Source organism: Equus asinus, chromosome 6 (assembly GCF_041296235.1).
Source record: "Equus asinus isolate D_3611 breed Donkey chromosome 6, EquAss-T2T_v2, whole genome shotgun sequence".
NCBI classification, from domain to species: Eukaryota; Metazoa; Chordata; class Mammalia; order Perissodactyla; family Equidae; genus Equus; species Equus asinus.
In genome coordinates this window covers 57,527,624-57,540,997 of record NC_091795.1, presented here as the reverse complement: position 1 = coordinate 57,540,997, position 13,374 = coordinate 57,527,624, and the positions used below count along the sequence as shown (strand labels likewise).

General features: G+C 35.1%; 1 protein-coding gene across 7 annotated transcripts in view; it reads right to left on the bottom strand.

Moving 5' to 3' along the window:
* Positions 1–13,374, bottom strand: part of ASB3 (ankyrin repeat and SOCS box containing 3) — a 105,718-nt gene that overhangs the window by 12,747 nt on the left and 79,597 nt on the right. For all 7 annotated transcript variants that reach the window (XM_014842983.3, XM_070512108.1, XM_070512106.1 and 4 more), the window contains 2 exons: positions 6,790–7,047; positions 1,832–1,965 (listed from right to left, as the gene is read on the bottom strand). In XM_014842983.3, coding sequence (XP_014698469.1) covers positions 1,832–1,965; positions 6,790–7,047 — 392 coding nt within the window. The remainder of the gene's footprint in view (positions 1–1,831; positions 1,966–6,789; positions 7,048–13,374) is intronic.

The window sequence follows — 13,374 nt, the reverse complement described above, 5'->3', positions numbered from 1 at the left end:
AGCAGCATCCCTCGTCTCTCTCCTCTGGACAGCAATAACAACCCTACCAGTTGTGACAACCAAAAAATGTTTCAAACGTTGCCAAACATCCCCTGGGGGGCAAAATCATCCCTGTTAAACACCACTGCTACGGGTGAGACAAATAGCAAACAGCTGCCAGGGATAACTCATTTTCTTCGTAAACCGCATTCCCAAACCATCTCACCCCCTGAGCCAGGAAACGGTAAGAAGGAACAGCAGGATTTGTAGGAAAAATGACAAGTTCAAATTCTGTATATGTCAAAACATGGGATATCAAATGGAGATGTCCAAAAGGCAGTTGGATATATGGGACTAGAACCAAGAAAAGACGTCTTGGCTACAGAAATATACCAGAAAAGCATTAGCTATATTAATACCTCTGAGACAGGCTTTTGCAAATCCTCAGCCAAAATAAAATCCTCTTAAGAGATGATGATTATTACCCTACACAAGCTCTACCTAGTGCCTAATTAAACAAGAAGCCCTTGATAGATTTAGTCTACTGCAGGGTAATGTACTCATGCACAGTTTTTACCTTCATCTGGACAAACCTGCCATATGTTAAAGCCTTCAGAGTAAACTCTCACATATCTTTACTAATTGATATGCTGCAATAATTTTCCCACTTGGCATATGCTCCCTCTTTTGACTTTTTATTCCCAAATCCATTGTCCCATATTCTGTCTGTTCTGAATAGATATTTGTTCTCTACTACTGCAGACACATAATTAGTGAAAGCAGATGCAATTCTCAATATTAAGAATTACATGCAAGTGAATTTTCCAACATTATCATTAAAGAAATTCTGTACTAGAAGGCTCAGAGACTTCAACCAGATTACTTTTTTTCTCCAACAGAAACCTCTCTAACAGTTTGAATGCACCTCAGTTTAAGAGTATATTTTCCTGAATGTCTGTTTTTGATTGAGAAAATTTACTTAAATGTAATTTTCCAGGAAATCAGAAGACTCATTTCTACATATGCATTAGTTTGCTTGTTAAAAATGTATTCAACATGTTTTATGAAGAGTTACATTTCATGCAAAAACAGGAGCAAAGAAATAACTCTCCCAACTTAAGACATACAATCTGGTGAACAAAATATAGTGAAAGTAAAATAAATCTGAATAAGTAAAGAATCCTTTGCATATATTATGTTCAATTTAAATTGGCTTCCTTACGTAAAATCTTCTACTGCGTGCTCTTTAATTTTCTTAACTAGCTTAAAAACTGTTTAATAAGTGAGGGTAAGTTGAGAATTTGTTTTAAAACAATCACTTAAAATATCAATCAATTCACAGAATTTTCACCTAGCTCACCTCCATAGTCATATTATACCAACACACTGGCATACATTCAGTAAGGGCAGGTATAAATAAAGGATGGTAATATTTCCTTTTAGAGATGATCAAATATTAAAGACGGAACACAAATCCATATACAATCCAAAGAGGAAATTAAGTTTAGCATTTTTCTAACCACAAACTAAATATTCACTAATGAGATTTTCAAGATTCACTTTTGTTTATATAATCCTTACTAAAAAGTATATCATTAAATAAAAGTATCAGTAAACCCCTGCTTTTCTTTATATGCTCCTTAGGGTAAACTTACAAAATCAGATATAATTTTTGTTGGAGGAAATTATTATGATCCCCTTCACTGTCCATTCTTTCCCCAAATAAAGAAAATGCAAATGATGCTCAATTTAATATATGTTCTCCAAAGACTCATCACTTAAAATTACAACATAGCTAGAGAAAAAAGAGAAGAAAAGTAGTAAAGTGTGTTTTAAAATTGTTGTTTCTTACCAATATGTTGCTGTAGAGCCCAAGAGAAGTTTGAGGCATGAGCAGAGAGCATCTTTTCAACAGCTGGAGGAAGTCTCTTCCAATTAGTAAACTCCAAAGTGAAGATAAGGGTGTCATCACTGACTGAGTCAATCCTATATTAGCAAGATGTTAACACACCATTAGACACAAAATATACCAAAGGCTTAACCTGAAAACAAACCATATACCTACTCCTACAACATCTTAATGTAGAAGGCAGACAGAAAACTGCAACACAGAAAATACTCGTGTAACTGAAGGCAAGTTTAGTGGATATGAATAATCTACAGATTCCTACAGGAAAGTGAATTGACTCTGTGTAGTTGTCCAATAGATGACAAAAGGAATTTCTACTCTTGTAGAGGGTAAGAACTTTCCTTCCGGTTCCCCAGCAGCAGTGGTAAGAAAACACGGAAACAGCATCAGTGTCATCAGTGGATTTGCCATCATCTCCTCCCAAGTGGATCATCTTGCCAAATCTAGATTGGGCATCTTTACAGACATATAATTTAACAGTCCTGAAAGGATAAAGCCCAAACAGCCACAGCTACACCTGAACAGAGTATATGAGAGAGATGACTCATTTCTACCCAACTTCCAGAGACGTACAATTGGTCTCCTCTAAGAACCTTCCCCATTATAGATTCAGCTCTAAAGGATGTCCAGAATAACTTTGATCTTTAAGGACTGAACAAAGGCGTTCAAGATAAACACTTCTTCTTCTGTTTTTTCAAAATAATGTCAGATTTCCTACCAACCCACCCAAAAGAGACTTCCCAAAAGTTTATAAGCATTTGGATACTAATGGAAAGGCACTGCTCTAAGAAAAGTTTTGATTTGTAATACCACCTCTACTACTTACAAATATGTTGCCTAAAATCTTTAAGCTCTAGATCCTGGTCTCAAAAGTGAGAATAACACTTAACCTGACTATTTCAGGAAACTGTTTGTGAAAATAATATAGGACAATATAGTAAACACACTTTTAAAACTATAAAATGTTATATAAATATTTGATATTACTAAAACTAGTTTGAAACTTTCAGTGTTACATTTTCAGTATGCCTTATAACATCGACCACACGAAATTTGGTCAGAGCTTAAAGAGAACTCTAAATTCTAACAAAATCACCCATCCCATACTCAATTAGATACTTCCCTATCAGTACATTGTTTGAGGAAAAATAAAATGATTAGGGCCTCTGAAAATTATTTCAAAAATAGAAATTCTTTTCAAGGTTGCCTTTTAGGAGACATTACTGAGCAAGGACTAAAGAAGAAAAAAATAGAAAAAAAAGGAAAGAAACCAAATAATACACTAGTTATCTCAAAGACAACTATTTATTGAATGTCAGGGTCAGAGTATCCTTGAAATGACAGATTAGAGATTATGAAAATTGTTTCCCAAATTCTTAATTCTCTAATATGCAAACATAAAGAAGGAAGAGCGTCAAGTGCAGCACAAACATCTCGGGAAAACATTTTACTCCTCAGGAAGCTCTCAGTGAAAGCACAACTTACCAGGAAACGCTGAGAATAAATGAAATGATAAAATATATTCAAAGGCAAACAATTGCCTTGATTTTCCAGGAAACCCACACCAAAGGTTACTTGGTTCTGGTCCCATATTTCTTTTTTAACGGTTTCATTTTTCTGCTTTAATGTGCTTTAAGTCTCACTGTGACTAAACACAAAGTCATTTTCATGCAGCTATCTAAACACACAGGAGAAAGAAATCTGTTTATACAGCTTTAGTTAATAAACTGCTGAGTTTATTTTACCAATGCTGACAGTGCCACTAAAAATGTATTGTTACTATACTACATTGACCATTACATCGTACAAAGCAGTTGTACAATCATAAATGAGTGACAGTTAATCAACTAAATGCACGGATGACATTTACTTTCTATTATTCACCTATTACATTTGGGGGGGAGGCACCTAGTCTTGCATTTAAAGTTGAAAATATATTTCAACTCTGTAGATTACATGTGACAGGCAATTATTCAGCTAGATACATTTTTTAAGACTGTTTAAGACAAGCAATACCTAGGAAAGACATTTATAATTTACATGACAAAGATTAAGCAACACACTTACATGTGATATAAATAAGATACAACCAAAATCCACTTTACCAACATACTGGAATTTTTATGGGAGAATTTTTCTTATAACAGCTCCTTGAATATAAATTTAATCAAAGAAAGCAAAACATTTATCATATTCAGTGAAAACACTGGCTTTATCCATTTAGTAAAAGATTCAGTGAACAAAAATTTAACCATGTTAAGCATTTTCATTGCTGAAGTGAAATTTTCCATTGTATTGTTTCTAATAAATAAAAAGTGACTAAAGTTACTCCTTTGGAGTAAAATGATGCAACTGGCATTCTCAATTCAGATAGCTGAAAGTTTTACAATTTACTTCAAAATAATTTGTAGTTTACTGGTTCTTAACTCTTTTCTATCCTAACACATTCAATAAATACAGCACACACCCAGTGGTTTATTACCACAAAAATTCTTAAATGGGCTATTCATACAGGAGGAAGGGGAGCCTATATCAGAACTGAGGATGGGAGAGTATATTTTACAAATCCTTCTAGGAGAATACAGCTAAGTAATTCCCTCTTATTCCAGCAGTCTATGTAGTTGGCTGAGGAGGAAACGAAAAGAGGCAATATTTAATTTTTTTCCTCTGAATAGGTTCTTCCTAATTTAGGAGTAGGAAGAAGCAACACAAGTTGGCACAGATCCCCCCAAGTCAGGCAAGGGATTAAGGTACCCGAAATTAAGTGATTCGCTACCGCATCCCTGTGGATACACAGGGCTAAGGCAACACAGCACAACAGTTAGAACAACAGACTTGAGCCACACTACGGGACAGCCTGGGTTCAAATCAAGCTCTAGCACTAACTAGCTGTGTGAGCTTCAGGAAGTATTTTAAACATTCTGTGCCTCAATTTTCTCCTCTGTAAAACAAGGATAATAGTATCTACCGTATTTTATATTAAATGAGTTAGTACAGTAAAGAACTAACGTAATGTCTACTCTGTGTCAGGCAGCATTCTAAGTGTTAGTTAAAGAAAGAAATAAACTAGAAGCCAGGATGGAGCATGAAGGCTGAAAGTAATGATGGGCAACTAGTACGGAGTCAAGTTAGTACCTTCAGTAGAGGAACACAAGGAGTGTCAGTGAGAAGAAAATGGGTACCTTGGGGACAAGCACCAAGTGGGTGGCAGAGGAAAGGGAACACACTGTCAGGGCTATCCTCAGCCACGTGTTGAGCTGCATTTACAGCAGCAGCCGGGAAGTAAACCCTAGAATGGAGAGGGGCAACTGGTGCTAGCTGTCAGGAGCCCGGATACAACAATAAGACGCACTAAGTAAAAAGTTTAAGGTACCCAAACAGCTTCGTTAATAGCTAGATATAGCATTCATTAGCAAGTGTTTTTCTCTCAACAGTGTGCATGTGTGTGTGTGCACACACATATAAAAGGGATTTAAGTCAAATATACATACACAAGTAACTTTTAAAAAATCAGACATTTCTCAATGAATTGTCAATAATCTTCACATTTCATTCAATTATCTAAAAAATACAATGGATTTTTGTGAACATTTATGGAAAAGCACTTGACAGATAACTATGCGCATTTAACAGATAACTATGAGTTAATCAGCTACTGGACAAAGGAGTAAATACAATCAAGGACTCAACCTGTTGTAAACTATAAAAAAAGGAAAGTGGAGATCAGAACGTGTATCTAAACTTTGCTTTTACTGCTATATTCCTCAAACCGCCCACCAGAAAGCAGTTTTTCCTTACAAACCACATATCTGAAACACTTAGTATCAGAAAGGGATGATAGTCCTAAGCATAAAACCTCCGCTTAGTGAAATTCCTGAATTCCATATAACGGCAGACATACTAAAAGGGGGAGATGCTGGGACCCTGCCAAATAAAGACCTGCTCTTCACCTAAAGATGGTGAAGCCACCAGGCGGAAGATGGAGTCCCCAGAAATGTAAACTAAACCTGAACCTCTAAGAGGACCTCTTCTGAAAGGAAAAACTCAAATAAGAAGATATCAAAGCACTTTTCTGCTGAAACACAAAATCTCAGTATTCATCTAAATATTATTTTAGTGAATGGTAGTTTATGAAGCATAAAAATGAAGACTTCTGATGTTTCATTGAATTTTATAAAATATCCATGTCCTCTATTTTCCTAGACACCTTTATTCTACTTTCTCATTTGACTTGAATGATCAGGCCAAAAGAGTCCTCTCACCGCCACAGTTACCTTCTCGGCCCCATCTAGACACTAAGAACTCTTGCAAAGGCTGGAGCTGGTAGGAACAGTCTTCCTCTTTTTGCCCAAGAAAAATCCTAACTCAACTTTCATATAATCACTTGTAGGGGCTGCTGTTCTGAGAGACTATCTGCTGTAAACAAGTTATATCCTGAACTGCTGCAGAAATCAGTATTAAGACAAATTTCAAACAGACAAAATGCTGTAGGACAGGAGGATTCAATCTAGTTGACTAAGGGATAACAGAAATCTCTAAAGCAGCTACAACTATTCTGTCACCTGCATTTTAGGAGGAGCATGGGAATGGCTAAGCAGAAAAAATATCCTTCTCAGAAGAGTCCACTGGCATCCATACCTTTCTACTCCCTTCCAGTCACCTCTTACCTTTTTCCAGGGCTGTATCCTTACATTCAATCTCACTCTTAGCAGCCCTCCAACTCCTTCAGCCCAACCTAGCCGTTACAGTCAAATCACACATACATACACATATATATACACACACACACACACACACACACACCCCCTCCTCTTAACACAGGGATCTCAAGAAATTAGAGGAAATCAAAGGTAGTATATTCTCTCAAAAATGGTGAGGTCCACTATGGTAGCATTTCTTACCATGAACTGCATAGTAGATTCAGAGGGTCAAATCCAGCAAGCAGGAGAGATGGCAACCATTCCTTATATTTTGTTTGCGCTTTAATTGCATGCTTTATAAATTCAGATATATGGTTCCATGGTGCCAACGGGCAACCCTTCTTCAAAAAGTAGCGAAATACTGAAAACTTCTCATACTTCAGGCAGTAAGCCAAATGAAGTTCATTTAGCTGGGCTCCATATTTCAAAAGAATATTCACAATTCCAAAGAATTCGCAGCTACACCACAAGAAAAAAAGAGAAACAGAAGTTCGACTTTTACATAAAAAAAGAATTCTTACAGTTAACAGTAGTTAAAGCTGGAGACTAAATGAATGGCAGACAGGATAGTAGAAGGTTTTTACATGTCTAGTGGATTGAGACTAGGCGAAAGAGGGGTTTTATGCTGCAATTTACACCCTCCTGTGTGGTTTTTAATTTCCAACTATGAACAGGTAGTACCCTTAGAATTTAAAATTAACAATTTTTAAAATTATCATTGACGAACAGAAAACTCTCCTCAAACTGTGATATTTTTGTTCAATTAAGTATCTCTACTATAAAACATTTGTTAAACAAAGTTAATAAACAATGTGTTCAGTCCCTAAAGACAGATGACTCATTCTATGAATCTCTAAGATACCATTTCCTTTAGCAATAGCTGTAGCCAATTTCCCTCTTACTTCTAAATGTCTAATGGTAAAAAAAAAAAACCATGTAGAAAAGCTTTTCTTTCTAATGAAGAAAAATTTAACTTACAGATTTATATTTTTAAATTATCTTCTTTATCAAGTAGTATTACAGAATAAAAGTATATCATTTTACACCTATTAAATTGGTTACTTTTTTAAAAAAAATTTATCCTCTAATACTTGTAAATTGTGGTTAAATCGATTGAAAATAAGTGTAAGTTTTTTTTGAGAGAGCTAAGTGGCAGGATGTATCGAAAGAGGGATCACAGCACAGCTCTAAGGACCACAGACACTGGAGGCAGGTGCTCAGTCACTTACTAGCTGTGTGACTCTGAGCAAGTTACTTAACCTTTCTCGCACACAGAACTAGAACTATTTAAGTATTTGTAAAATAAAATGACATATAAAGCAAACTATAAATTAAAATATAATAAACATAAATCTTGGCAATTTATCCAAGAGAAAAAATCAAAAAGAAATTATATCCTATTTGCACAAATATGTTAACCATAGTATTACCTATAACAGACTTTAAAAAGAAAGTAATTACTTAAATGTCCAACACAGAAGCAGATAAGTACAAAATATGATATAGTCATCAAAAACTGCAAGTATGATGGCTGTGTAGTCACATTAAAAAAACTGTTTCTGATATAACTTTAACTGTAACAAAGCTCAGTAAACATGCACGTTCACTATGTAGACAACCAGGAAAGAAAACATGTAAGAAGAAAATTATTCTCCTTTTGACATTGGTATTAATGTTACTTGAAACAACTATAGACAAAAAAGAATTACTTCATTACTCATAGTATTATAGAATCTAAATAGAGGCATAAAAATTATACATAAAACAAATATAAAATGTTTAAACCACTGTCATGTGAGACCAATTACTTCAAGGACTTATGCATGGAACTTCAAGTTTTAAAGTAGTTAAAACACTATATACATAAGCAAAATATCACTTAACTCATTTTAGTTATTCTCCAATTTGTGTTTCCTTTCTTTAGGTACATGATTAAACAAAGTATTCTCTTTACTTTTAATCATTTGCACAGTAATCAGAAAAGAAAAATCTACAATTCTAAAATTTCTTTATAAAAATTAATAACTTTGTTGTCTGCCTACCATCTTGCTATTTGTTCCTGATGAGAAGTATATCATTCATATCATTGTTCTTGAAAACAGCCCTGTACGTATGTATTTTTTCCTTGGGCTGCTTTCAGATACAGGAAAGCTGAGAGAATTTGTTGCCAGCAGTCCAGCACTACAAGAAACGCTAAAGAATATACTTCTGACTGATGGTTTTAAACAGTTTTCACCAATTTATTTCAACCACTTTGACCTCATTTAACTAAGCTCTCACTATTTTCCCTGCCATGATTATTTGCCGATTCCACTACAGAACAGACAAGCTACACACGGACTGCTGAACATGTGCCAATAAATATGCAGGTAAACTGTGAGAAAAGTTCAAAGCACTGCCTCATTACAAATGGGATATATAATTCTGAAGAAGCCCGCAATTTTCAAGGCATGTGTGTTTACCTGTGCAATGCAGGGATTGGTTGAATTCTTCCCTCAAACACTTTGAAACCATCAATAGCCTAACAATAGATACTTTAGTCCTTAATGATTTAGGTCTTAAAGAAGATATACTTTTGCTACAGAATACAAAGGTAGATGCAAGCCCTAAACGCACCCTGTTAGATAAAGTGCTACAGACAGGTTCTCTAGACATTTTCTGTTTAGAAAGAACTACAAAACCAGGAGGCTTTCTTACTAAAATTTCAATATATACATGTGGATCACGCTAAGAAAATTTTAGAAACAAGGCCAAAGGATAAACCATGCATCTCTAAAATGTGAGAGGAACATGTACATGTATAATTCTCTATAATAATAAACTTTATTATTTATTTTGTACCAGGCACTACATTAAATGTGTTACGTAGAAGATTTTGCCTTAATCCTCACAACAGTCCTAAGAAGTAAGTTCTGTTATTATCTCCATTCTAGATGCAAAAACTGCATTTAGTCACAGAGCTAGTAATTGGTAGAATTGGGATAAGAATATCAAACCAAAATCTAAAGGTGATTATGATACAGCAAATATCTGAAATGTCTCTCTTCTAACTACTATGAAAACTGAACACTTCATGAAATAGTCAAATTGAAAAATATTTTAAGGCCAGACCTGTGTTTCCCAAAGTATGTTCCATGGAATACTAGTCCCTGAAAACTATCCATGTGAAAAAGGCTCTATAGGGTCCAGCCCAGTGGCATAGTGGTTACGTTTGTGCGCTCCACCTCAGCTGCCCAGGATTTGAGGTTTGGATTCCAGGTGTGGACCTACATGCCATCCATTAAGCCATGTTATGGTGGCGTCCCACACACAAAATAGAGGAAGACTGCCACAGATGTTGGCTAAGGGACAATCTTCCTCCAGCAAAGAGGAAGATTGGCAACAGATATTAGCTCAGGGCCAATCCTCCACATCAAAAAAGAAAAAAAAAAAGGTTCCATAATGAAAATATTTGAGAAACTCTATCTAGTATACAGTGAGACCAAAAAAGGGTGAAATATAGGATGAACTTATTTTTAAACAGTATGCTAATTACATTTTCAAATTATATCCTCCAATGTTGTTCTCCAACCTCCAGACACCTTTCAGAGGAAGTACTTTTAAAATTAAAGCAGTGGGTCCAATTGTTAATCTGAAAAAAGTGAAATAAAGAGTATAAAATGCCCTAAAAGTCTGTAAACACAGGAACAACAGTATATTTATTGTAAACCTAAGTCCCGACTGATGGTTTTAAACAGTTTTCACCTATGTTTAAACAGTTTAAACCTACGTTTCCAAACTGTTCAAACTTGTAGACTCACTCCCCTCTTAGGAATTCATAAAACACCACCATAAGGAAAACTCTTACAAGCCCTTCAGAAGACTTATTTAATATTGCTTAACAGTCTGTTTCCCAAACTCAATTAACTAAAGAACCCCTTTTATCCCACGTAATATCTATTAACAATCCACAGTATTAGTATTCTACAAAACACACTTCAGAAAACCCAGCTCTAAACTCCTTCCAATTATCATATTGCCTTGTGGTAGAAGAGACAAGACCATACTCCTGAAAGGCTTAGAAACTGTCTAGTGCTACATTCTAGACCCTTTTCCAAGAAAACTACCATTTATATGGTGAATGATGAACACAAAATAAACTGCAGGATCATAAAACTTTGTCAGCATGCCCTGAGCTTCTGAGAAGGCTATTAAGAAGGTCTCATGTATATGTACAAGCTCCAGAAACCAGCAACTTCAGTGCTCTATATGACCTTGATCATTACATGTCATTGAGCAACAGTAGACTCAGAGGCTTAAAGAACCTTTGGTTAAAATATAAACTACATGGACAGATGCATGAATTTCTCTTAACACTTAAACTAATTCTCTCTCAAGCCCTGATGAAGAATTGGAAAAAGTCTTCAAGTCCTAGAGATCAAAAAGAAAGTCCATCCTATTTAACATAAATATTAAGAACTAACTGTGACAAATTAAGAGACTGCATGCTATATAAATAGTGAAAATCATCAGATACTAAGAAAGAGGGGAGGTTTAAAAAGTAAAAAAGCAATGTCTAGACGTTATTTGGGGGCTTATATACTTTCCATCATTCTGCTCTTTGAAGTTTGAAAATGTGCACAGAAACAGTGCCCAGATAAAAGAGGCATAGTAAAAAAAATTCAACACGTTAACAAGATTTAAACAAATAGAAATGGGCAAACATCTTGAGCATTTTATGTTCAATTAGCCAACAAAATACCTAAACCAACTTACTAGCTGAATTATCAAATAGGCCATATAGTAAGTTTTACTGCATGCCTTTCAGCCATGAGCAGAAAACAAAATGAAGACACTAGGTCTTGTCAGATGTACCCATGTGTGATACGGTGACGAGAATGGACACGACGATTTCTAAAAAACTAATGTGATAACAATGAACAGTATCAATTAGACAGACAAAATCAGGTCAGTTAGCCCACGATCTCTTTCGACAGGCATATATAAAAGGCATTAATATTTGTTCAAATTGCCCTGAAATTTCTCAACTTCCCTCCTCCTTCACCCTTTCCAGTTAAAGGAATCTTTTTCTTATATTTTCCCATTTGAGTAGAATTATTCAACTGTGCCCCTGAAAGGCTGGCTTTCACATCACTGCAGCTGTTAACTTTTTAGTCCCAAAGGACTAAGCCTACTTTGTACAGTGGTGGAGGAGACACCACTCCACCTGCCTTGGAGTGGGAGAAGAGCTGAAGGGCACTGCTTCAAATGGAATTTCATCCACTCGAAGGGACACCCACCAGAAATGTTTCAGAATGCAAATACTGCGCTAAAAAGTTAAATCAGCTGACCAAACAATAAAGAAGGGAAAACTTAAAACCCAGAATCATTATTTATATTTATTACTGCCATCCCCTTTTGATATTCATTGTACTATTTGTAAAAATAGATAAAAGTTTAGTAGAACACAACAGGCCAGTAGCACAAGAAGGGCCACCAACACTAAATTTCTAGCTCTCAGAGAAATACCAGACAACAGACAAATGAGAAAAAAAGAAGTTTTTGACTCATTAACACCTAAAGTCAGATAAGTGTTGATTAAATCTTTTTATATAACAATCTTTATATAACAATCTTATACCAAACTAACATTATTATAACAACACATTGTTGCTATAAAAATAGAGTTTCAAAATATATACAACTAAACTTATTATCTATTACCAAATCTCTGAAAATGTGAATATCTAATAATTAATTTCAGCAAATGGGGTCTGCCAAGTTCCCTGGTACTATTATTGTGACCAAAACTCAAATTCTTAATAATAATTGGTAAATGGAAAATAGAAAATTCAGACACTGTTTCGTTAGGGAGCAATAGCACACAATAGTTATTTTTAAACAGAAATTATGTTGAATTATCCTTACTTTTTAAAATGGAAATCCTAATTAATTTAATTAATTTTTAGCTATTGTGACTGTAGAAAATCCAAATTTAAGATTCATACTTATTGAAAGAAATAACAAAGACCTAACAAATTTTGGGCCAGCCCAGGTGGCCTAGTGGTTAATTTCAGCACACTCTGCTTCACTGGCCCGGGTTCAGTTCCCAGGCGCAGACTTACACCACTCATCTGTCAGTGGCCATGCTGTGGTGGAAGCTCACATACAAAAAGAGGAAGACTGGCAGCAGATGTTAGCTCAGAGCAAATCGTCCTCGGAAAAAAAAATTTAAATTAAATTTTTCAATTTTGATTTTTTCCCCTAGACACTTGGCTGTATTACCCTCTTGATGTACCAAAACAAAACCTGGTGGGAGAATGACAGTTTCCTTGCTTGATCAGCAAAGTTTTACACAGAGTCTCAAAATAATCAAATGATTTTCACATTAAATGTACAGTGACTGACATGCAACCTAATAGCCAGACATTAGCTAATATAAATATAAAATAGAGACTAAAAATCTAATTGATAATTGTTTTCTAAATAAAGAGGATGGCAGAGAAGAAAATTAACCTTGATACTGTTCTACTATGTGCCAAAAATTGTGCAATGTACTATACTTATCTCCTTTATATATACACATTAAATGCCAGCATATGTGATTATGATGCTACCAACTTTTAGTCCCTTAGTAAAGGTTTCCCCTTCAATTAAATTCCCCACAAAGTAGATAATAATGGCAAAGATGTACCAAAATTAAGTCTATGGCCATGGGTCCCAGGCAAAGAAATTAAAAGTAAATTAGAAAGACTAGGGGAATGTACCCTCATAAAACAGGTATTTTGATGTTTTAGCTTTCTCCCT